The sequence below is a fragment of the Cottoperca gobio genome, chromosome 8, assembly GCF_900634415.1.
Source record: "Cottoperca gobio chromosome 8, fCotGob3.1, whole genome shotgun sequence".
Classification (NCBI taxonomy): domain Eukaryota; kingdom Metazoa; phylum Chordata; class Actinopteri; order Perciformes; family Bovichtidae; genus Cottoperca; species Cottoperca gobio.
The window spans coordinates 22,581,393-22,607,615 of record NC_041362.1 but is presented as its reverse complement, the minus strand read 5'-3'; the positions used below and the strand labels follow the sequence as shown (position 1 = coordinate 22,607,615).

The 26,223-nt window shown below is 40.7% G+C and overlaps 1 protein-coding gene across 1 annotated transcript; it reads right to left on the bottom strand.

Annotated features, from left to right (window-relative positions):
- Positions 1-606: 606 nt before the first annotated feature.
- On the bottom strand, positions 607-24,120 carry LOC115012207 (calcium-binding mitochondrial carrier protein SCaMC-3-like). Its single transcript, XM_029437684.1, has 10 exons — positions 23,542-24,120; positions 11,755-11,878; positions 11,222-11,309; positions 9,508-9,619; positions 8,646-8,804; positions 6,101-6,253; positions 5,689-5,802; positions 4,451-4,618; positions 3,369-3,519; positions 607-3,278 (listed from the first exon to the last, which is right to left on the bottom strand). The coding sequence occupies exons 1-10, from the start codon at positions 23,752-23,754 to the stop codon at positions 3,097-3,099; spliced, it is 1,464 nt and encodes a 487-aa protein (XP_029293544.1). The 5' UTR covers positions 23,755-24,120; the 3' UTR covers positions 607-3,096.
- Positions 24,121-26,223: the final 2,103 nt, after the last annotated feature.

Genomic DNA, 26,223 nt, shown 5'->3' with positions numbered 1-26,223 from the left:
CCAGTAGTGAGGATGAAAATGTCAAATGTGCTGTGAAGGTTGCATTAGAGTAAAAGGTCATTACTTCTGGCTGAAGGAATGTGCACATTTCATGGGAATCTGTCCGTTACGTTATGAAGTGAAGGTGACATTGTGACCTGAGAGTGGCACTAGAGGACAGCTCATGGAGTGTTTAAAATAGAAAGGATATAGAGAATGTGGCAAGCTACCTATAGACCGTAAATAGAGACTGTGGCCTGATGGCAGGACGAGAGTAAAGGCCAGGGAGTCACCAAGAGAGCTTCATCCTCTGGCATCCTGATGCTTTACATTAAATGTTTTGGTGTTGCCAGTAGCAGGGCATAAATGAACTAAATCCCCAGCAAAGCCTCCAGAATGATACAGTATGTGAATATGGTGCTAACAGCTTCTCCGCAAATACAAACTTGAATATTTTGTATTCAAAGAAGCTGTCAATCATATGGTACAGTAGTATGTGCACACACTGGTTTAGTCAGCATCACCGACTCGTACATTTAGACACTGTGATCACATGACTTCAGTTAACAATTTAATGCAGTGCAATTGTAAAGTATATTAAACGTATTAAAAGGGTGATATGTAAAAAAAAAAAAACTAAAAAAAACAGACTTAAACATGATCTTATTTTCATTTCCTTTAAAAGCTTCTTGACAGGTACAGTTCACCGTCATAAATCTTATACACATCAAATGCATTGTTGTTCAGTATTACAGTCATGTTGGATGTGGTATTCTAGTCATTTAACCCTATAACATCATCCTCTTCAATCACACTCTGATGTCCAGTTCATGTGTGATTGAAGGTGTCACCACATGTCAGATGCACACATCACTTTGCTCACCGTCACTTTATTAGGTGACAATGTGTCCATGTTGTGTTTACAGCTTATTGAATAGAAAAACTGCCCCCAAGCGGCCAAAAATGAATTAGTGCAGCTTCAAAGATGTAAATCAAATAAATGTTAAATAAGGTAAGGTTGTTGCAGTTGTATCCATGTAAAACAGCTGTATGATGTTGACATGAGTTACTTTGTACAATGTCACAGAAATAATTCCATCACTGACGCATGTAAAGTGCATATACACATTCAACTGATAGAACTGATTTATCAAAACTAGAAAGCTCTTTTCTAATGTTTGTTATCAAACTCATACAACAGCTCTGTCTTACGGGTTGAAAATATCTCAGAGATACCGTCGTCACACACTGAAGCGACACTTTCACAACAGGCTTGAAAACATGCACTCATGCTTTACAAATATTGCATGTCATGCTTACAAGGCCCCAGTGGCAACAAGTATTCATCATTTCAAGTAGGCTTGCAAGGGAGGAAAAAAACTCCTCAGAGAATTAGGCATTCATAAGCTTAATAATATAGATGATATATCTTTGCCTACTATACAAATAATGACATTCAAAGTGTGTGGAAGTGTTTCACCACTCCCTTTACATGCTGCTGCTTCAAAACTGCACCAACAAACTACTGTGGAACATTGTTTGCCGTTAATATTCAAGTTATACCTAAATGTGAAGAAAAACAAAATCAAGCACAGATTTTCTATTTTCTCCTAAAATTGCTGTTGATTGACACTTGCAGCTGGTTTAGGTTTTTGACTGAAGACTCCAGTGCAGGGAACAAGGTATAGAAAATAGTTCAATATGCTTTAAGTTTATAAAATATATTACAAGTCAGAAAATCTGAGGTTTTAGAATATTAAGGATGACTAATCATCTGCCTCATAATGTAGCATAATGCACACACAACACACTTGCATTCAGTTTCTTGGCAGAAAACAGTAAGTGTTCATTCCAGTTTAAATCTGGACATGTGAATTTGAATAAAGTGTAATGGTCCATATCATGTTATACTGATATCATATGAGAAAAATATTATAAATTCAATGCTGACTATCTACAACAGAACACATGTTACTGTATGATATGATCAATTACAACTAAGTTAAACCTCTCTAATAACGGCCCCTCTAAGGGACCCTCTCATTGATTATGTTAGTCAAGAGGCAATGCAATTGACTTGCTAAGAGTTTCTTCTTCAGACTATTTATGATATTTATGATAGGTATTAGCTGCTGAGGGGAACTTTTTCCTGCAGTGTGTGATTTGGTTATAGTAATTTAGAAGCCCTCTCCACTATCTCAAACTTTACAGAGATTTATGGAACTAGTTTTAGTGATAAAATGCTTTTGGAAATATTTGTGACCAACAGGGCACAAGCACGGCACCAACAACCTCCATGTTCCTGCCATCCACCACCTGTCTCATCATGTAGCTAAACAAATAGGGTCGAGGGTGGTTTGGCCCAGACCAGAAAATCACACATCCAAGCTGGTTTTGTTCCAAGACCATTTATATGAATGTATACGTCCACTGCTGGTGTAGAGGTATATAATTCAAGGAACTTCAAGTGCCCGGTTGCTCACCTGGTAGAGTGGGCAGACCAGTCCTTACTGCAGTGGCCTGACCTCAAATCCAACTGTCATCCTCTCTCATCCTTTCTCCCTCTACAGCTTTTCTATCAATTAAAGGCAAGAAGTCCAGAAAACAACCTTAAATAAATAAAATTCAGGGAACTTCAATCTAATAATATTAGCTCCTGTGTTGTATTACTTGTTTATTACTGACTACCTAATTAAGATTCAGTAGCTCTTTTCACAGCTCTCTTTGCTGCACCAACCTCAGGTCATACTGGAAACAAACAGAGACAGCTGTGGCAACCAGTCATGAAAGTATCTTTGAAATGAAGAATGACATTGGTTATTTTGGACTCTCTCCTAAATCAGCCAGTTAGATGCTACTCTTAGCCTTAAAGCCCCTGAAAACATATTTTCTGCCAGAGTTCAAAGTGTTTTGGTCCCTGGGCGGGGATCATTTGGAAATCAGCGATGTCATACTTCTGAGCACCAATTAGGCTTCAGCAACATTATAAATCAAAAGGTGATGACAGTCTGTGGGTTTTCATTGTGCAGCTTAGTTTTTGAATGTTAAACTCATATCGCTCCCCTCATAATAAAGCCATGGCCTTTTCTGTCCTTAATCCCTCTTCTTTGTCTCAGTCTAGTAACCCACCCCGAGAACTTTCTTCATGTGTTCGTACACCACATAGGAGATGCTGACAGCTGGAACGACTTTGAGGAAGTTGGGGGTGATGCCGCGATACAGGCCCGGTACACCTTCATGGGATATGATGTATTTGAACTGACCCACCATTGTCAGCTTGGGTTTACCCTCAGTGATGGCTGAAAGAAGAGGGGCACTGGAGGTTATTGCTGGAACAATGTTCATGCTTAATATGTTTAGAATATGTCTGATTCTACAGTATATCTTACCTTGTGCCTGCATACGTGTCCGAATGAGAGCGAGGGGATAGGATGCCAGCTGGCCGCAGGTGCTGGAGACGGTACCACAGCCCAGCAGGACCAAAACTCCTGGATCTGCTGAATCTACACAGTACCTCTGGAGCCAGGCGTTCTTTAGAGTCTTAAAGCATGAGCCGTTGGAAAGAGTTTGAAAAATAAAAAGGAGAAGAGTGGAGGTAAGTGGGATATAAGAGGAAAGATAAAATAATGAAATGGGGAGAGACAGTAAATACAATCCATTTATTTCAAAACACAATGATATAAAACTGGATTTAAGATGCTCAAAAAAAATGTGTTCATCCTTTTAGCACCACTTATTTTCCAATGACTGTAAATGGGAAAAATGGGCCAGTGTGCACAGCCCAGCATTTTTGGATAGTTATTAGCTTGGCAACCAAACTGCAAGGTATTCTTCTCCTGGTGTTTCACCAAACAGCATCAGGTGCCTTACTAACACTCTTTGGACTTCAGTAGAGTTGACCCTGATAGCCCAAGAAAACCAAAATGGACTATAATCAGATTTATGATCTGGCAACAGTTTATATATGTGGCTGAAAGTGTGAAATTTATTTGGATACTTGCACTGACGAATGTGCAAACTTGGCCAGAGTTTATTTCAACTCAATCCCACAATACTGTACACATCCTGCTGCAAGAAATACTCACTGTAGAACCAAATGTCGATTAATCCGCCACTGAAAAGAGCCCCCTAACAAATGCATAATTTCCTCCTGTTTGACTAACATTTGCTAAAACTACAGTGCCAAGCTGTTTTAGGAAATAACTGAGCTTTCTAAAAATGTAACTCTATAGTCATGAGCCTTCACTAGGAACCAATTGACTTAGGACTGAGAGCCACAGAGTAGAGTAGGGAAGTCCAGATATATAGAGAGACCAAGACATTGTTGGTTTTGGTCTTTTCATAGGATTTGCTGACAATAAAAGGAAAATGAATAATGAGTTCCTTCTGGGGAGCCCAATATTTTTTCACCACAATTTACTTGTTGTGGAAGAGTGTCTAAATTACATGCTGTAGGCACATGTACACACACCTCATAAACAGCCAGGTCGATGCCAGCATAGGGGATGATGCCCAGTGTATTTGGCAGGTAGCCCCTGTAGAACGCCCGTACTCCCTCCATCTTCAGGATCTGTCTGGCACAATCAGCCATACCCGAGTATTGCCCTGTTTTCCTTAATGTCAGACGAGTCTTCAGCACCTACCCAACAGAGCGGGACAGAGGTAGGTTGAAGGTAGAAGAGTGTGAACAGATAAGGACAAGGACATACATCTAGTTTTTTGTATTATTTTTATTTAGAAGGAAAAAGGCATTAAAAGGTAATTTTCCATCCATTAGTTTTCTGCTGCTTATCTAGGTCTTGGTCATGGTAGCAGCGGGCTAAGCAAGATATTCTTCTACTTAGCTAGGTCTTCCAAATTCCTCTAAGTTCCAGAACGCTTGTTCTGGTTCTACCCCAGGTTCTTCTAGTTAGACATGCCTGAAAACCTACAGATTACTGAACTGTGTCCACTCAAAACGTCAGGTTCTACTCCGAGCTCCTTCCAGATGGCGAGGCTCCTCACCCTGTCCTTAAAGGTGAGCCCAGACACCCCCCTTCAAAAGACACATTGTGTCCTTTTGTATCTGTGACCTCATTCTTTTGGTCGGTTGGAACGTAAATCAACTGGTAAATTAGTACCTTTGTCTTCTGATATCAATCCCCATTTTACCTAATTTTATTTTCTATTGCTGCTTCTTCTGATGGGTTATGAACAGGGAGATGAATTGAGTTGCGGGAAGTATTGTCTTCTCAGATTTGTTCTATTAATGTCACTCCTCTGTAGCAAAACACTTACTCTTTTACAAAATGTGGATGCACTTGTAGAGTCTAGTTTGTATGCTTCATCATTATGTTCCCACAGTACTTGCTTCAATCAAGAGAAAACTACTCCCGTTTCATGTAGAACAGAGCTCAGGAGACTCAACGTCTTACATGTTGAAGCTATGTTGGCAGTGTCATGATCATTCACACACTCGAGGGTTCACTAAAAGTGTGGGCAGAAAAAAGATCACTAAGTCAAAGAAACCACATCAGAAAGCTATGCTATTCAGAAAACTTGCACAATGAGTAGGGAGCCAATGGTCCCAATGCTAAACTTAAAGCAGCTCGGGACATCCTTACTGCAAAAGAGAATAAAAACTGTTTTAAGCTCCAGAAACGGCAGCAAAAAATGTGCAACCTTGCAATCTCAATATGAACCTTCCAATTACATTAATTTCAAACTGACCTCCATTGGGTAGATGATGGTCTGGGCGGTAGCTCCTGCCAGAGAGCCAGCAATGAACCTCTCTTGTACCCTTAAACCGCCCCCCTCTTTTCTTCCTCGGATTTGCCACTTGATCTAGAGTAAGAGACGGAACAGAAGGAGGGGAAGGCATAAGATGTTGGGAGGGCCCAGAAAGTGGTAATATGATGTAGCATGAGAGAAAGTAAGTCCAAAGGTATGAAAATGATGTAGCATTCATTCACTTTATCTGAGACAGAGAAACCATTAGGATTGACCCTAAATAACACTCATTTATATTTGACGTTCCAAGAAAACTTACAAGAACAATTGGCAGCAGCAAATCTATCTGCTAGCAATCTATATGGAAGCAGATATATTTTCACTTTATCATTGTTTATCGGAGTGCACTGACCTGCTCATAGGCCATAAACTTAATGGCCGATTCAGGGGCAATCTTGAGAACATTGATGCCATTTCCCCTCCAGAGTGAGGAGAGGCCTCCCTCCTGGACCATCCCCCTCAGTCCGGTCCACAGATTAATCCCCCGAGATGTAGAGCCGTGCACCTGGACACACAAACACTGCCAGGTTAGTCATCTTCATTACAACCTGTGCTAAATGTGAAATGTTACCACAGGCTAGTGTGTACATCCAACACCAGTGTTGTTCTTCAGGTTTGACTGATGAAGAATTTGTAGGTAGAGAAGTTAAGCAGTTTGCTAACATGTTGGAAAATAATAAATATTCATCGGAAACATCCATCCCTGCCTCCGGGGGTGTCTCCTCCTCATCAGAGGGTGGCTCTTCGATGTGACAGTCGTCCGCAGATGCCTCAGACGAAGAAGGTGGGAGAGTCAGACGAGTAGTGACCCCTATGGGTGGGGTGGTCTTAGCCGGCTGGTCAGGCTGACGACAGTGAAACGCTGATTAAATCGGGCATCCAGGATGTGTCGAGCAGGCTCCCAGGACCTTTCTTTAGAACAATAATCTTCCCAGTCCACCAGGTATTGTTGACCTCTACCCCGGCAGCGGGAACAAAGGAGGCGGCGAAAGGCGTATGCAAGACATCCATTGATGAAGCGAGGTGGCAGGGGAGGCGGAGCAGCCGGGACCAGTGGGCTCTCCTGTACACGTGGAAGGTAGGATGTATACGCATGGATCAGGGCAACTAGAGCTTGACTGCCGCGGGGTTGACAACTTCCTGGATCTCAAACTGACGGATGAACCGAGGCGCCAACTTCTAAGACTCCACCCGTAACGGGATGGCCTGTAGGGAGTTCAGTCTCTTGGCTGATTGGATGTACTCCGAGTTCTTATGGTCAGTCTAAACCAGAAAAGGCAGCTTGGTCCCCTCGAGCCAGTGACACCATTCCTTCAGCGCCAGCTTAAGGGCCATCAACTCCCGGTTCCCAATGTCGTAATTTCTCTCTGCCGGGGAAAGTCTCTTAGAGAAGAAGGCACAGGGGTGAAGTTTCTGGTCGTACGGCCGTCCTCTGCGACAAGATGCCCCCTACCCCTACGTCGGAGGCGTCCACCTCCACCACGAACTGTCTCTCCAGGTCCGGAACTCGCAGGATGGGAGCAGAGGTGAACCGGGACCTGAGATTCTGGAAAGCCCCCTCAGCCGAGGGAGACCACTGAAACAACACTTTTGAAGAGGTGAGGGCTGTGAGTGGGGCAGCCACCGTGCTGTAGCTGCGGATGAACCTTTTGTAAAAGTTTGCAAATCCCAGGAAACGCTGTGACTGCTTGCGTGAGTCAGGAGCAGTGAGACTTCAGCAGGGTCCATTTGCATGCTCCCCTGTCCCACAATGTAACCCAGAAACGAGACAAAGAAGGTATAGAATTCACATTTCTTGGTTTTTACAAACAAAGAGTTTTGAAGCAAATTTGCAGCAGCCTGAGCCCAAGGTGAGGTGATGAGGTTGGAGTGGCTGGTTGGTAAGGGGAGGAGGAGGCGGGGTGTGGAAAAGTACTGGGATGACACACAACAATGGTGGGGGAACTGCAGAGTCGGTTGATAATTCTGTCTGTTCATTAGTACGCATCAAATGCTAATGCTTCAAATTCAATTAAACCATACTTAAGGTAAAATAATGCGAGAGTGAGGACACATTGGATATTATTTTTATATTGGACATTATTGAATATCTCGGTTTAAACCTTATGTAATCAATTAGTAATATTTAATTGGCTCTTTGTAGAAAATGACTATAATAATTCAGTAGGAGGTGTTGAGCTGCTCATCAATGCCACTCATTTCTCTGTTACCTTAATGGCTGCCTGACATTTCAAGCTTTCAACAGAGGCAGAGCCAACCTTCCTCTTTGTTTTAGCAGGAAATGCTCCAACCACCCACCTGAACTGCCCACCATGTGCTTTCTTTCATTTCTGTGAGGGGGTGTATGTGAACTTTCAGTGCAACATTTGAGGGAGAGAGTGAGTTTCAGACTCTGGACGATAGCCATAGATGGACGTTTCCACAACATTGCTTTCACTAACAGTTAATGTCTGACATCTTGCTTGATGAATCTGTGAATGAAGGACATTCTAAATAGATAATAGATAGATAGTGGTATGGTAATTCACCTGTCAGTGTCCAAGTTTAAGTCACTTAAAATATATAATAAATACATATTCTCATTGTAATGATATGCAGCCTCAAGTCTTGGGAAGTCTCTGAAGTATCAGTTACCTCAGTGGTGGTAAACTTGAAATCTGCCATTTAAGTCTCATAGAATTAGCAAAACCAAACAATATATGTGGATGACAAACAGATTCGCTATGTGAGTGTGGGGATAGTCCAACTTCTCCTATTGCTATTTTCTGATACAATTCATTTCTTGAGGCATTATTATACACAAAATCTATATAGTTTGCATTACAATACTTAAAAAGTTCCTTAATCAATGATCTCTAACTTTGTGTATCAGTGTGATTAAAAGTGAAATGACCCACCTGCAGGAAGACTTTCAGGCGGTCCAGAGGAGCAGTTCCTGTGCGGGACACAGCCCCTGCCATCGCTCCAGCAACCAGCTGCCTCCACACCAGACCTGACCGCCGCTCCCGCTCTGAGAACTCATCTGGTACCGTCAGATGTTCCCCAATGTCAAACATCTAGAACAACATTATATAATAAAGGGCCAGCCAATCTGTGTTTATTTTCATGGTGAGGGTAACCTTAAAGGGATAGTTTGGATGTTTTGAAGTGGTTTTGTATTTAGTAAAAAAAAAAAAACTACCAGTTTAAATGTACGCTAAATTTTGAATATTTTTCCCGCTTTAGTGTTACAGACTCAATTTGTTAGTTTGTTTCTGTTATAATGTGCATTTGGTGAAATACAAACTAACCAAAATCACACAATAACACAAACTAACATACTGATTGAAGCAAAGGTAGACCAGCAATCCACGTGTTATAAAAGGTAAAGTTGCTGTTTTTTTTAATAAAGTGGTGGCATTGACGAGAGCATAGATACAGTATAGCTTCAGTTCCCTGTCGGAAATAGACTGTGTATATATATATATATATATATAAATAAAATATTAAATGTAGGTTTGCTGACCGCTCTCTACTGTAGTAATACTCTGGCTACGGATAATTATCTCATACAACCCCACTTCAAAACATCCAAACTATTCCTTTAAGCCTACTTATTGTAAAAACAAAATTATACATTATACAGTTTTGCTTCTGCACGGCCATCTTCGATATATAACATATCGCTAAAGACCACACATCTACATATAAAGATATAAAGAATGTAAATACTGTCATTATTATAAACTGGATTACTATCACTGGAACCGGGTCACTCACATGGGAGTGTTTCCAGTAGTGGACGATCTCCTCCATGTTGTGAAAAGGGTTGAACAGGAAGTGATCACGCCATTCATTCCAGTTAATGGTCATAGAGCCATCCATGTCCATACTGTGTGTGTGGGAGAGAGAGAGATAGTCTTTCTCAAAGGTGGTCCGTGAGTATATTAGGAAAATATTACATTTGAAATGAATATATTATAAGTTTAAAGTGTTTCTCAAACTGTTTAAAAAGGACTAGTATAGACTAGAGCAGGGGTGGGGAACCTCCGGGCTGTATACGGCCCGCGAGACCATTTGATTCGGCCCTCAAGGTAATTCACAAACACACGCAAAGAAATCCACTAGAAGAAAAGAAAAAAATTATCTAGACAGCAATAGACGGGCGATTGACTGATTTTCCTGGCCAAGGTCAGGGTCCTTGAACGAGTGGAACGTGTCATCACGCGGTCACGTCATGTCAAAAAACTTCAATATTAAACGAGACGGTCATTGACATGCGAACGCAGCATGGCGAGTGTAAAACAGAGAAAGGGGAATGCGAAATGTCGCACTTTCCAGGAGAAATGGATGAACGATTATGTCTTTGTGTTTATCAACCACTTGGTACTTATAATATTTTTTATTCTATTTAATTATTGTGTACTGCCTTTTTACTTCATATGTTCTTTTGCTGTGACAAGATATATTTCCCCGTTGTGGGACTAATAAAGGATTGTTTTCTGATAAAACAGAAAGATACATGGATAAAAAAGTTGCTTTTTTGCACAGCATAAAAGAAAGGTGAAATGAATGAGCTGCGTCTTAATTTATTTTGGAGAGGTTATGAGTTTAATAATTAGTACGGCCCTCGAAGGATGTTGTAAAAAATAAAATGGCCCTTGATAGGAAAAAGGTTCCCCACCCCTGGACTAGAGTGTAGCATAGATGTAGCGTAGCTATGTAGGTTAGTTTTACAATCTTACGTCATAAATGATCTGCGCGGTCAATTTGAGCTGCGGTCAACTGACAAGATGGATCGATGCCTGAACCCTTGACAGGGTGAGGTTAAAAGGAAATTAAATCAAAAATCTGACGCGACAGTGAAGGTGCATCGTCCTGATGCAGGTCATTCAGCAGCTACAAGTGGTTCAGCTGCAGCGACAACAAGTGATTGTGTGCGTTACTGAGTCCCAGGATAGCGGTTCGCCGTCCAACCACCACCCGGCTGAAAACTGTGAAACTTAGCTTGAATGCGGAAGGTCCAGCGCTAAAGTGAAGAAAAAATATCACATGAAGCTCATTATTAGGCTGTCATTTGTAATATATTGTTGGAGTGGTAAGCAGGCCTATTGTTTTTGGATGTTTGGGGAGTTAGGTGGTCCGTGAGTGTTTTTTTTATTGGTTAAGTGGTCCTTGGTCTGAAAAAGTTTGAGAAACACTGAGATAGAGGTACACCAGAATTTATGTTAATTCCTTTGTTTCTTACACAAATAAACAGAAACCTGCCAACCCATCAATGTAATCTGAATACCAGGTACTAGAAGGTTAAAATAATTATTTTAGACGTCAATGAGAAAGATCTGGTTTGTAAGCAAATGTAATAAGATTAGGAAATGTCATCAAATGTAAATCAAGTATCAAAATTATGAAATAAAAAGTTAAGGATACGTTTCAGAGGGCTCTAATATTGATTTTTTTTTCATGTCTTTTATTGCGCTGTCTCACACTGTACCTCTGCAGTATCCTGGAGGCCTGCTCTGTAGTGATCTCCATACCGAGTTTGTGCAGCGAGTGCTGGATCTCCCCGACATCTATTCGACCTACAAAACAGAACAGCAAGTGTTAACGCCCAACTAAACCGCAGTCGATGACATTAAGGCAAGAAAGATTTGAAGAAGCATTTTGAGAGTTTGAGCAATTTTGCTTCTATAACATGGCGTCTTTTATGTGTCTATTTGCGTCTCTGGATTTCTTAACCGAAAGTTAGCCTTAGATAATGCCTCATTTGAATATTCAAACATATCATTTCAGAAAACCTGTAATATACATCATGTTGTTAATACAAGCAGTCAACAGGGGAAGTTTCAAGGTGATCTGTTAGGTAAAAATGTTACCCTATTTACCTGTAGCGCTCACTTTTATGTGCATCACTGGAAAACAAGCAGCAGGAAGTGATAGTGTGTGTGTGTGTGTGTGTGTGTGTGTGTGTGTGTGTGTGTGTGTGTGTGTGTGTGCGTTATGTGCGTGTGTTTAGCGTGCCCACACCATCATTGTTGCGGTCAAGGCTGTGGAATATGAGCCACAGTCTCTTCTCGTGAGCCCACAGGTACTGGGAGAACTCCTGGAAGTCCAGCAAACCATCGTGGTTGATATCACTCTCGAGGACTATCTGTGGGGACGGAGGGAGATTGTCAGTCATTCAGCAGGGAGTACAGACAGGTAAAGATGGATGGAGCAGGTAGAGATGGTGGCGGTAGGGGTGTACAGATGAGGGCGTATTGGTAATGTAGACGGCACGATCGTGACAGGGATCAGGAGGTAAACCCCTTCTTAACTGGCTGCAAACATAATTTCTCCTCTCTTGATAACGACAGAGAGAGAGAGAGAGAGAGAGAGAGAGAGAGAGAGAGAGAGAGAGAGAGAGAGAGAGAGAAGAGAGAGAGAGAGAGAGAGACAACAAATACAGGACTAATTCATGTGCACAGCAGGGTGAAAAACACTCATATACTGTAGCTTTTCTATGTTAACTGAAGTACAAGTACAGTTTCTAATGCAGTAACATTTTAACCTTGACACTAACAAAACATGTAACATGACATAAACGCATCAGTGTAATCTTAGTATATTTGTTTTTATAAATGTCATATAACTATTGCCTTTGATCTCTGTAATTGTCTTTTTTTTATTGATTGATTTCACACTCAATAAACTTACTTAGTAACTTGCTATGTTTCATGCTCTACACTAGCACTTAATTTGAATAAATTAACTAATTAATTAACTAACTAATTAGAACCAATTTACATAGTTCTTCTGAGTAAATATAAAATGTCTTGGAAATAATCAGGAATTTTGAACCTGCTTTATCCAACGTTCACATTTATCAATTTAGTTTCTCAATAATGCTTCCCGCCTAGTTGTAGCTGTGGCCTGAACAGTGAAGAGACTGGCACGCCTCCACTGTCTGCAAGCTAGTAAGCAAGCTAGCTCCACCTTCAGGCTGTAATGAAGATCAACAAATCCTCTCACAGACAAACATCTTGCCTCCATGTTGAAAGTGGCTACAGCCAGGGATTCCGCCAGTGTTCTGCAAGTTTACTAAATTGGCCTTCGAATATATTTTTTTACGGAGCCGTGCAGTGTGTGTGCAGTGTATTTGTCGGTGAATAAATGCTACAACTCAAGTCCACCTGCTGGTAAAAGTAAAGGGGCTCTGGTTAGGCCCAGAGCTAGATGCGACAACAACGGATCAAGCTTAAGCTGGGCCGACTATAAAGTGGACCAGATATCCTCAGGTGATGAGCCGCTCCTCCGAGTGTTTGCAGGAGGATATTTGAGACTTGTAGAAATATGAGCAAGAACAAAATTAAAGATTCATTATTTCACTTTTACATCAGGAAGTGTTTTGTTTGATTGAACAGCCCATGCAACCACCGAGTCGTCATATTCAGGCCTGTGAAACACGTTTTTGTGAGTTGTAATCAAATGTAATCAGAATGCATTATTTTTGCTTGACTGATTGCTGGCCAAGCAACTTTTTTGTGTACTTTCTTAGGGCTTTATGTGGGCCAAATTCAATGTGAGAGCGCTATATGAATCATGAAACATTATAATCAAAGATGTTTTTTTCTTTCAATAAACTAAAAGCATGTCAATAAACTACATATGGCTGGCCCTCAGTGTGCTTGGCATTTCCTAGCGTGGCCCTGAGTGAAATTGAGTGTGACACCTGTTGTAGAGAAATGTGAAAGTATAAACCCCAAACAAACAATTAATCAAGGTGTTTTGGGAATTTGGAGAGATCTATGTGCAGGTGCCTCTGCCACAAACGTTCTGCTGCGGTGGTCTGAGCCAAAGCAAAGGCAAGCGCAACCTCATGCCAAAATGAGAACCAAACAGACAAACTGACGCTGATAAAAACTGCTTTGCAACTGTGTTTGTACCACCATGAATATAGGGCCCTCACACACTGGAGACCTAGACTAGGTAGCGAGGTAGTGTTTGAGATAAATTACTACAGAATTCCTGCTTCAGATCTGGCTAGTGTATGTCATGTCTTCTCTCTTCATTTTCACTTCCTGTCTGCATCTCGACTCTCTAATAAAGGTGATACCAAAATGACACATACAATTTAACAATGTATAATAATATAACCATTCCTATGGAAATCAAAGAGGATTAGAGTATAAAAATCCCTTTTCATTCACATTCATCTTCCTCTGCTCTAAAGTGATGGCTGGTTCTGTATTTGAGGAGGTTCTGTTTTCAGTCACATTTGTTTGTCTGCTTGTTACCAGGATACGTAAAAACTTGTCAAAAGACTTCAGTGTAATCTGGTAGAAGGCTGGGCCACAGAGCGAAGAGTAATGGGTTAGGTTCTGTACAAAAGTGTCCTGCAGTTGAAGCTCAGTTTTGCTTCAGGTACTTTTTCTAGTTTTCTGGGAACACTTGTCGACCACTACGCACATTTGAACACAAGAGCCCTCACAAGTCAAAGCAGTGCTTTCAGCTAATTGCCCTATTGCACTGTGTATGTTTTTGTACTTCTAAACTTGTGAGAAGCAGTTAGATGTTTAGACTTTGTTAATGAGGACACTTCTTGTTTGGCTGGCCCTCATTTTTACAGTTACTTCATGTGTAGTTATACATTCATCAACACAGTTTAAGATTGTCTTCACACTCTGATAATATCTGTCCAAAGACTTGCAACATGCCTGTGAAAGGAAGCAAATAAAACCTGCTTGCTTCTTTATTCAAAGTGGTGGTGGCAGATCCGAAAATGCGGTATATACATATGTGCTTATACAAACATTGTTGAGAAAAGTGTATTTATCAAAGTTTTAAATGATTACATTTTAGGAATGCTATATACCCAGTGACTTGATTCTTTGTACATATTTATTTATATTATTTATTATAGTGTGTTCACATTTATTGATACTATTTATAGTGTTCTCTGTTTCATATCTGTCATATTTATATACCTGTGTTATACGTGTACATTACGCTGCACTTTACTGCTTCTTTGCATTTCTGGTTAGATACTAACTGCATTTCGTTGTCCCAGTACTTATGCAACGACAATAAAGTTGAATCTGATCTGATATAGTGCCAATTTTGAAATATAAAAGTTATTTACTTAGTGTGAGGAAGGAAACAAATGTTCATGCCTTTAAGAGCAGCTCTCAAAGCAGTAGCCAATTAGAGACAAGGATATTGTTCAATATTTTTCTTTAAAGTCCTTAAATTTTACTTGTGGGGAATCCCTAATTTCTTTAGTAGCAGGTGGAATTAACAATAATATACAATCCATTTTGTGTACTGTATATGTATTAATAGAGATTAAATAATTGGACATTGGTTGAAATGGGAAAAAAAGGAAAAAGATTCTGCAATTGATATGTAAGATACATCACATAAATCATATAATGATAACCATATAACTACGTCAATTATTTAAATCAAAGGCAAATAATAGGCTAAAATGATCTTATTCAGTATCAATCACATTGGTTTGGCTAACGTTTTACTTATCATGAAGATATAATGTACAATCACTCCGAACATGTCTCACAAGGTAAGTGTGTCTCTGCACAGCATTTCATCTCTGGGTCACCAGCTAGCTGCTCTGTTCCAGTACACCCCCTGTGTGTATGTGTAGCTGTCCATATTTCTGACAGCAGTGTTTGGTTGAATCGCACTCTCTAACTGTAGGGGCGCTGAATTGCTAAAATACTGGATGTTACATTAAGATGCTTTAAGTAGTAAAGTAAGCAGGAGTAAAAGTGAAGAACTGAAAATGTAATCTTTCACTGAAGTCAAAAATGTTCCTTTGAGCAATTTCATAAATCCCTCGGGATCAATAAAGTACCTACCTACCTACCTACCTACCTACCTACCTACCTACCTACGTACCCAAAGCCTACCTACCTACCTACCTACCTACCTACCCACCCACCTACCTACCTACCTACCTACCTACCTACCTACCTACGTACCCACCCACCTACCTACCTACCTACCTACCTACCTACCTACCTACCTACCTACCTATCTATGCAGCCATCTTCATAATAACCATTCAAATAACTGACTGGAAAACATAAACAAGTAAATCACACTAAAGTGATGTGAGAGCCAGACTGACCAATCAGGTGTCAGCAGATTAGCATGCATGTATTTATATGGAGTTATAACCAGGCCACACTAATTAGTGATTGACCTGCAGAAGGTAAAGTAATGACTTGAAATGACAGTCTCACCTAGGGGACTGACTGCACTGTTTTATGGTACTTTTACTATTTCAAGGCAGTCTGTGGAGGTGTTCTTAACATTTCGAATACCATACTATATACTGATAATATAAAACACTATTGTATGTTTCGGGTGCATTTTGTCTGTTGATAAATATATAAGATAAAAATTATATAAGACTATTAAGATCAGGTAATGCTCTGTGCCTCAATAAACGGGTAATGATAGAAAAATAAAATGAATGATGGCTGAATTCCATTTAACTGCTTCAGTTTCAGGGTCCTGGAAATGTTCATATTGGCACACTGTCACACTAACCAGGTGTGTATTCAAGTGTAGCACAACATTTGAATTTAAATAGATAGAATAGAAGTTTAAATCAAAATGAAGAGCTTTACTAAATCACAAATATGAAGTTGAAGTTTTAACTTAATTACAAAATTCTGGTACAGAAAAATTCCAAGAAATTGAAGATATTAGTCAACATTTTTACAAAGGTCAAAATTGTGTCATAGGAAGTCTAAATTATAAAATACTGAGTTTTTATTTTATTTATTAAGCCAAAATTAAAAAAACATGAAGCAGGAGTTAAAAGACTGGATGGAAGCTATTGTTTTACTTCAGTTGCTGTACAAAAGTCCTGTATTGTCCGGCAGTGGCTCAGTAAGTAGGGTTCTTGGACTGTGAGCCGTAGGGTTGATGGCTCAAGTCACCGAGCAGACCTAAAAAATGGAGTGTGACTGCTACTTGGAGAGGTCCCAGTTCACCTCCTGCCCTGCCGTGGTGCCCTTGAGCAAGGCACCGGACATCCCCCTTCCCCCCTCACTCCCATTGCTCCCCGGGCGCTATACATTAGCTGCCCACTGCTCCTAGTACTAGACTCCTGGTACTGGGATGAGTTAAAAGCAGAGAACACATTTCACTGTGTGTGCTGTGTGCTCTGCATGTGTGACCATTAAAAAGAGGGTTTCATCCCTCCAAATCTTAAAGGGCCTACGAAATGATATTTCGTCAGTGTTATTGGGCTTGGTATATGATAGAGGTTGCATATCTATTGTGAAATGTGCCATATATATATTTTTAATATTGATGTATTCGTAAAAAATCACGATCATAACAGCATAAAAATGACTTCTGCTAACAACAATCAATCGCTGCGCCGAGAGCATCCACTTCGGCAATGTTCGGGCGATAACGTCACAAGTAGAATACAGCCGCCACCAGTGTTCGTCTGGTTTATTATTAAACTGAACGCAGATGCTGTGCCTACAATACTGCCGAGACCCCAGCCAGCACAAGCCAGCACGCCGATTCAAACACGTCCTCCACCAAAGAGACGACGAAATGCATTCGCCAAAAGGGAGAGAGCAAAGGTATGCCGTGCTACTTGTTTACTGTATTTATTGTTTCAAGCATAAAACCATAATTGGTCTAGGCCTACTGTATGTAACGAGTTTACACCAGGCCCTAGCCAATATCTGTGTGTTATTGTTTGTAGTATTAATTTAGCTAATTACACTTCATTAGCTTAATTAAGTATAGATTCAATGTTTATAACAGGCTTCCCCATTTTATTCTGTAGTTTGAGTAAAAGCGTGAGTCTATTTAACTTTTAACTATCACCCTATTACTAGAAGGGCGGCAGCCTCTGCCGTGTCAGAGGCAAAGCAGCGGGTGTGGGAGAAGTTCGGAGAAGCTATGGAGAAGGACTTTCAGTTGGCACCAAGGTGCTAGGGGTTGGCAGACCGGGGTGGTGGTTCCCCTATTTAAAAAGGGGGACCAGAGAGTGTGTACCAACTACAGCGGTATCACACTTCTCAGCCTCCCTGGTAAAGTCTACTCCAAGGTACTGGAAAGGAGGGTTTGGCCGGTAGTCGAACCTCTGATTTAAGAGGAACAATGCGGATTCCGTCCTGGTCGTGGAACAACGGACCAACTCTTCACTCTCGCAAGGATCCTGGAGGGGGCCTGGGAGTATGCCCATCCGGTCTACATGTGTTTTGTGGATCTGGAGAAGGCGTATGACCAGGTCCTCCGGGTGATACTGTGGAAGGTGCTGTGGGAGTATGGGTGAGGGGGTCACTTTTGAGGGCCATCCAATCCCTGTACGCCCAAAGCGAGAGTTGTGTCCGGATACTTGGCAGTAAGTCGGACTCGTTTCCAGTAAATGTTGGCCTCCGCCAGGGCTGCGCTTTATCAACAATCCTGTTTCTGATTTTCATGGATAGGATATCGAGGTGTAGTCGTGGAGGAGAGGGGTTGCAGTTTGGTGACCTGAGGATCTCATCGCTGCTCTTTGTAGATGATGTGGTCCTTATGGCATCATCGGTCTGTGACCTTCAACAGTCACTGGATTGGTTCGCAGCCGAGTGTGAAGCGGTTGGGGTGAGGATCAGCACCTCAAAATCTAAGGCCATGGCTCTCAGCAGGAAACCGGTGGATTGCCTACTCCGGGTAGGGAATGAGCCATTACCCCAAGTGAAGGAGTTCAAGTACCTCGGGGTCTTGTTCGCGAGTGAGGGGACGATGGAGGGAGAGATTGGCCGGAGAATCGGAGCAGCGGGGGCGGTATTACAGTCACTTTACCGCACCGTTGTGACGAAAAGAGAGCTGAGCCAGAAGGCAAAGCTCTCAATATACCGGTCGATCTTCGTTCCTACCCTCACCTATGGTCATGAAGGCTGGGTCATGACCGAAAGAACGAGATCACGGGTACAAGCGGCCGAAATGGGTTTTCTCAGACGGGTGGCTGGCGTCTCCCTTAGAGATAGGGCGAGAAGCTCAGCCATCCGTGAGAGACTCGGAGTAGAGCCGCTACTCCTTTACATTGAAAGGAGCCAGTTGAGGTGGTTCGGGCATCTAGTAAGGATGCCACCTGGGCGCCTCCCTAGGGAGGTGTTCCAGGCACGTCCAGCTGGGAGGAGACCCCGGGGAAGACCCAGGACTCGGTGGAGAGATTATATCTCCTCACTGGCCTGGGAACGCCTCAGGATCCCCCAGTCGGAGCTGGAGGATGTGGCCCGGAGAAGGGAAGATAGGGGTTCCTTACTGGAGCTGCTGCCCCCGCGACCTGATCCCGGATAAGCGGTAGACGATGGATGGATGGATATCACCCTATTATTACATAGGTATTGAAACATTGGTGAATGAAGCCACTGACAGAACTGAGGATACCTGTATGATCAGCGACCATCTATTAGACATCCACACTGGGGAGGAAGCTGTGTGTACACCAGTAAGTATACAGACTGTACGTCATCTGTACATTACAGTTGTAGTACCAGTAGACCTGCACATGACGTGTTAAAACCACATATTTTATTATGAATGTTATTAGATATTTTCTTTACATATACAATACAATTTCAAGCTGATTTGAAAGATTTATTCGTAAAGTTGTGTTTTGTACATTTCAGACATGTCAGAAAGAAATTGCTGTGCAGACGGATCCCCCTCCACGGACACACCACAAGTCCATGCCCGCGCGGCCACGTGTCAGGTCAGCTGGACTGCAAGTTCCAATCCAAGTTGGTTGTTCCAAAGGTCAGCATCATAATATATATATATATATATATATATATATATATATATATATATATATATATACACACACACATACATACATGCATACATGCATACATACATACATACATACATACAATATATAATGCTTGATTATAAAGCATTTTTTTTGCAGAGTATGTTACTGAACTCTTGACCGAGACTCAATGCTTTGTGCCAAGACAATGTTGATGAGGAACCTTTCGAAGTCCCAGATCCACTCAGCAGTCGGTGGAAGAACCAAACAAGAGGGATGCTGTTGTGCTGTATAGAAGCAGATTCAATCACTGAACTGACATTGTGTTTTGTTATTGACTCTAATAAAGTGCTGGATACTTGAATGACGTGTAGTTGTCAGATGGAAACGTAGCACAGATCTTTTGAATGGCACATGATGGCATTCTGTGGTTCTTACCAAGTATTCCCCAGCAACATCTCACCAGCTGGCGGTATGCCACATAGTGATACATTCTGTAACACACAAGATAATACATAATAATACTAATAATAAGCTTTATTTGTATATAACCTTTCATACAATAATTGTAGCCCAAAGTGCTTCACAGCAAAAACATAACAATTAGTACAAGGACAGAATAAGAGCATTTACAGTACAATAATCACAGTGTAGATGTAAATGAGTCTGAAGTACCATTATAAAAATAGCCAAATTAAAATAGTATAAAATAGCAGATAAAATAGCAGATAAAATAGTAGACATTTATGCACACAAGTAACTTACTCATTACGTGGCTGATCACCTGCTTGTTGTCTGTCCCTCTTCGAATACATTTGGTAGGCTGTCTGCAACACCCAAACATCCAGACAATTTGATTTGAATCCTGGGTGATCTGTTATGCAGGTTATGTTTGCAACATGTCCCTCATATTCATTGAATTCCTCCATTACATCCTTGGCAGCAGCTCTTCAATTGCTTCCTAAATGTACAAAGGAAGAGTGGTAAGGACATGTACACAATATGCAATATCCAGAAAAAAGGCCAATATTAACGTCATCTTAATGTCATACTATTTGTATGCCTGTGTTTGACAACAGGCTTGTAAGCAGCTCATAAGCCTGTTATGGTCATACGGAGGTTGGATCTATCTAGTAGCAACATGTTACCCGTTTCACGTAAGTCTCGTAAAGTTACAACATCGTAACTTCCATGAACATCTGGTAAGTGTTCCGGCTACTATAGGCAGCCGTCAGACTGTCAGTATACATACTATACTATTCCCCTACTATTGTAAAGGGGCTTTGAGGTATCGAAAAGCGCTATATAAATTCAATTTATTATTATTATTATACTTTATAAAACAGCGCTGTCCTCCGGTCTGTTTGTTAGCAAATAGCTAATGCTTTATATACAGCCTCGTAATAAATGACGTTTGACATCAGACACAACGATAGAACCTCAACCGTAGAAACTTCGAGAAAGAATCAAGTTATCAAGCTTTACAGACGTTGATGTGTCTAAGTAGAGAAATAATTGAATATTTAGCGATCCAGCAATTTGCGGACAACTAGTCGGGTTCATAACAATTCAAGGAAACCAAGCTATCGACTCGCTAGCAAGCTATCGATAGCTTGCGATCTATTTACGGTCAAGGATAATGTTACGTTTTATTATGATGTATTTACTATATATTGAGAAGTTCTATGAACTATAGTCAAATGTATATACCTGTCTGTGTTCTGTTGCCGCACAGGATCTCCGCCAAATCCAGCATCATCGTCACCATCATCCGCATGTTCGCTCCCGTCTGTGTCTCCATCTTGAATACTGTGTCTCGAGCTGCTCTGTTTCCACCACGTTAAACTCGCCCCCAATGATCTAACTCCAAGACACCAGCATCCTCTTCAATAAACTCCTCTTCTTCAAGATGCAACGAGTCTATTGACGACTCACTGTCACTCGATTCTGTCGAAATATCCGAGCCAGAGTCCGACATCGTCACGTCTGCCGCTTCTGCTGTGCCGTCTGCCGCTCCTGCCGTGCTGTCTGTGTATACTGGTGGACTGTTTTCTACTTGTGACGTCAGAACACGGCGTCAGGTGTTTCCGGTAGCGGCAATGTAAACATCGGTGGTCGACATACTAAATAATGATTTATTAAATACTGCGATCATTGTGTCATAAATAACACATCATTTTACACCACAAATAGCATTTACTATCATCAGTAGAAATTCATGTTTATCATTTCGTAAGCCCTTTAAGTAAAATCTTAAGTATTGTTGACTGTATTGTCCTTTAGTGGCTGCCAACGTTGTCATAAAAAAACAACAGTGTAACCACACACACTGCCATTAGTGCTCTCATACTTTATTGAACAGTCTCTCAACTAAGGGGGTTGAGAGGCATGATAAGCGCAGGTTCAATTCTCAAATTGGTAAAGGAGAAGCTTCAGTGCTCCCCCTGTATATTACAAATTTAACTTTTAACACACTACTGTAAAACTTTAGATTTCAGGGTAAGATCTAGCTTTTAACCCTCTCGTTAACATACTATACCTGCAGCACGAGAAATCATAATTCACATGGGGAGGGGAGAATACCCACAATCTGATATTTCCTGGGAAATGGGGAGGGGGGCGTGTGCATGTAACCAACATCCCGAGAACTCTGATATTTCCATGGTGGCCAGGCCATATGGTTTGGACATTGGTAGTTTACACAACGTAGGGGAGGAGCAAACATATTGAAGCTTGCATAGCAGCATTCTAAAACATTTGTCTTGGTGCTCTGTGTGAATTCTCCTAATTTTTCTCTCAATTGAAAATTACCTTGAAGAAAAGGTTTTCTGACTGAGACAGAGGATAATGTTGAGGAGGACCCTAATTATGAGGCTTCCTCCTCTGATGAGAATGAGACCCTGAGAGCAGATGCTTCTGTTGTCTCTCAACCACAAGCAGACTATCCTTGGTAATATAAATTGTCAGCAAAATAATCTTTCTATAAAAAGTTATGTCAATCAGTGAGATTTTATGGTGATATATATATTTTCGATTCACAGTTCTGGATGCATAATGAGGTGGGTGAGGTGAATTTCCCTCGGGATAAATAAAGTATCTATCTCTCTATCTATCTCTCTATCTATCTATCTATCTATCTATCTATCTATCTATCTATCTATCTATCTATCTATCTATCTATCTATCTATCTATCTATCTATCTATCTATCTATCTATCTAAGGTTTTATTTAAATGGTTATTTAGGTAGTCAACAAAGAAACATAAAGCACCTGAAACATACATTTTGGTAAAAAGTTTGATTATGATAATCTTCTTGAAGTTTAAACTGCTGGCCCCAGATGATACAGGGTGTAATGTAAATTTGAGGAGAACAGGAAGTTAATTATCTCTTCTAAATGTAACTTGAAGCATACTGCTAACAGTAACCAAGGCTAGTATAGAGGCTACTGTTCACAAACGAGACACAAATGGGCCACCAGGTAGCATGTTGATTGTTAGTGTAGCCTATACACCGACACACTGGTGAGATACAATATAATGAGTGATGAACATAAGCAAGAGAAACATACACATGGCCTCCCCTCTTCATCACCCTTCATACATAATTAGCAAAGAGGATAGACTGAATTAAAGTCAGTTGATTTAAGATTATGACATGCTGCATATTATGTGTAGCTACGTTTTCGGCTCCCTCCATATTTCTCGTATTTATAGGCATATATTATGGAAGCCCATTAAAAGAAAAAATAAGATGAAAACTTAGCCTTGTCATAAAAAAACTTTATAAAATGATCCTGTAAGTCATTTTTAATGACAAACGTTCTTGACTAAGTCTCAAAAGAATGAGAGTCTTTCTCAAATAAGGAGTTAGTATTCTATTATAGCTAGTTTACATGTTTTTCTACAGCCCTATTGTCAAATAGGAGTGAACTTCTCCATCCCTGTTTGTCTCTTTCCTGCATGCCAATAAAGGAGCTGTGAGTGTGAGTGTTGGGCTGATGTGTTGGTGCACCTGTCCCGTGTAATCATCCGCCTCACCTCCTCCGCCTCTCCCCGGTGTAAACCACGAGCTGCCAGTCCGGTCTTCAGTTCATTGATGTCAACCCTGTCATCTTTATTCAAATCCAGCTGCTTGAACAGCTCTGCATATTTCCTCTCTCTGTCCGTGTACAGAGACGCTCCGTTATCTCCTAGTTCTTCGCTTCCTCCGTGGCGAGTCCGGGAGCAGAACCCCTCCTCGTCTTCGCCCATGTGAAAGAAAGAGTGCCGGTTTTCTCTACGGGGCGACTGTTAGTTTCACAGCTGAGCTTAACACTGTCAGAACTGAGAGGAGTGAGAGAGACCGGACTGCTACCTCACACCATAGCTAGCGGGAACAGAGATGGCTAAATGGAGGAGAGCTCCGCTGAGCTTCTTCTGCTGAGGAACTTCACTCCGGGGTGAATGGAGGGAAGGATGTGGTTTAGACGAGCTCTTGTGAGATTAATCCCCGTATCAGTTACATACTCTGTCGCACCGGCACTCGCAAATCCATGAACTCGTTCAGATCAATTCAAATTCCGTCATAGCCCGCAAATGAGCAGCCGGATTTACCACAGTCTGTCAAACCAGTGCTTACATCTGTGTGCGCGAGACGAGCCAAATATTAATGATATGGTTATATGGCTATTATAAGGTCAAAAAGTCCAAACCGACCTCGAGGGGAAATTATTTAAACGCATTTACCTCCACACATTAATCCACCCACTCTCTCTGACGCCGCGCGCCTCTGCTACATCACGTGCATGCAAGGGCGTAGGTTTGATTTGGAAAGTGGTGGGGACATTCATTTGGCACAAAGTCTTCCCTCAGAAAATGTAGGAATCCATCATCGCATTTCCTGAAATTCTACACAATATACTCATGGGCACCTTTAGAAATGTTAGGCCCTATGGAAGAATGGTATATTGGGCGGTCACAGAAGATCGATATTTCCCCTGCTATTACTTTTCACCACTGTGTTTCATTATTTAGTTACCTTGATACCTACCGCAACTGTAGCTATAGGTGAGTATAAAAAAAAGTTCATGTTTGCTGCTGCAAACTTCCTCAGTAAACATAATTCTAGTTCATCTGCCTGACTCCTTCATTCAATGATTCACTATATGCAGTGGAACTTGATGTTTGATGAAGAACTATTGAATTGATACAATATTAAATGATGTACCATAAGAAATGCACTGAAGGGTTTATTTTGCAGTGCAAATGTAAATTAATAGAGAAAATGTAACATTTAAACACATGGACCTCTGTCTATCTCAACATGGCTCCATGTCTGTCTAATTTCCCCTCACATATTATTACATGCACCCACAAGTTCATTTGTATGACTTAAAACATATCTTCTCTCACTGATAGACACAAATTGTCTACATATTGTATAAAATAATTAATTGTAATTAATTGGCTGTAGCCACACAGAGATGTGGCCAACTGGTATAATGCCAACATTAAAATAACAAGAGCGGCTGTTACCCAAGTCCTAAGTAACATTAATAACACAAATCAGCCTACGGCACACATTTAGTTTGCTAGCTAACTATGTTATCGAACTAATCTAATGTTAGCTAATTAGGCTGTAAATCCTACGTAACTATTTTTGTTTGTACAGCGCTGAAGTTAGCAAGAAGAGAGAAATTCCTGGTGTGTATACCAGGACAGCTGACTGTCTTTCATATCACTGAACAATCAACGTTACGTGTTTCATTTCGATACGGAAAAATATCTGTGACAGATCTCTCCTCTGTCTGCCTTTACATCCAGCATTCACTCCAGCAATCACATCGCTGCATGTTAAGGACCAAAGCAAACAAACACCAAGAGAAACTTTATTTGTCTTTTAAATACTGGTGAGCTCAAGAGCAGTGTCTACGTCTATTAATAACCATATGAATGAGTTGCAAAGATAAATCAAAAGTGTTATTGTTATTAAGTAGTCTAGTATTTTAATAAATCAACATTTAAAAATGTGCACACAGTCAGTATTTTATTGTATGCTTCCTGTATTTTTATGATTAGTTTTATTTTTACCGTATTATTAGCATCAATAATAATGATTGATTGAATAATGTGATATTACAACATTAATGGTCAATTTCTGTATAATAAGTACGTATACTTTTGATACTTTAAGTTGCCTACATTTTGTTTCTAATAACTTACTTCGGTACTTTAAATTAAATACCATTTTTATGTGGTATTGCTGCTTAAAGACAAGTATTTTGTCCACAGCTGCTTACATATATGCTATAATGTATCAGAAATAAAAACAATCCAATATATGCATATAACAATAATAATCTGAAAGGAGTCATTCTGCATGAACAGTTTCACCTTTGATACCTTACAATTGTTTTACCTGTGCCTACTTTTACAACATTTTCATGCAGGACTATTATTGTAATGGAGTTTTATTTATTTATATATCACGTAGTACAGGTATAATAATAATACCACTATATTTACTTTAGTTAAAGATCTGAATACTTCATCCACCACTGATGCTGTTAGTTGGAGGTCCTGTAGATTAATGTGAGTAAAATGAACCACTGATAGCTTATTGGCTATAAATAGCATTAATAATGGGGATTGTAAACTGTGACGTGCAGCAAAGGATAGTGAAGTGCCTAGTCAGCATTCACAGGATAGGACTGAGAGAGAGAGAGAGAGAGAGAGAGAGAG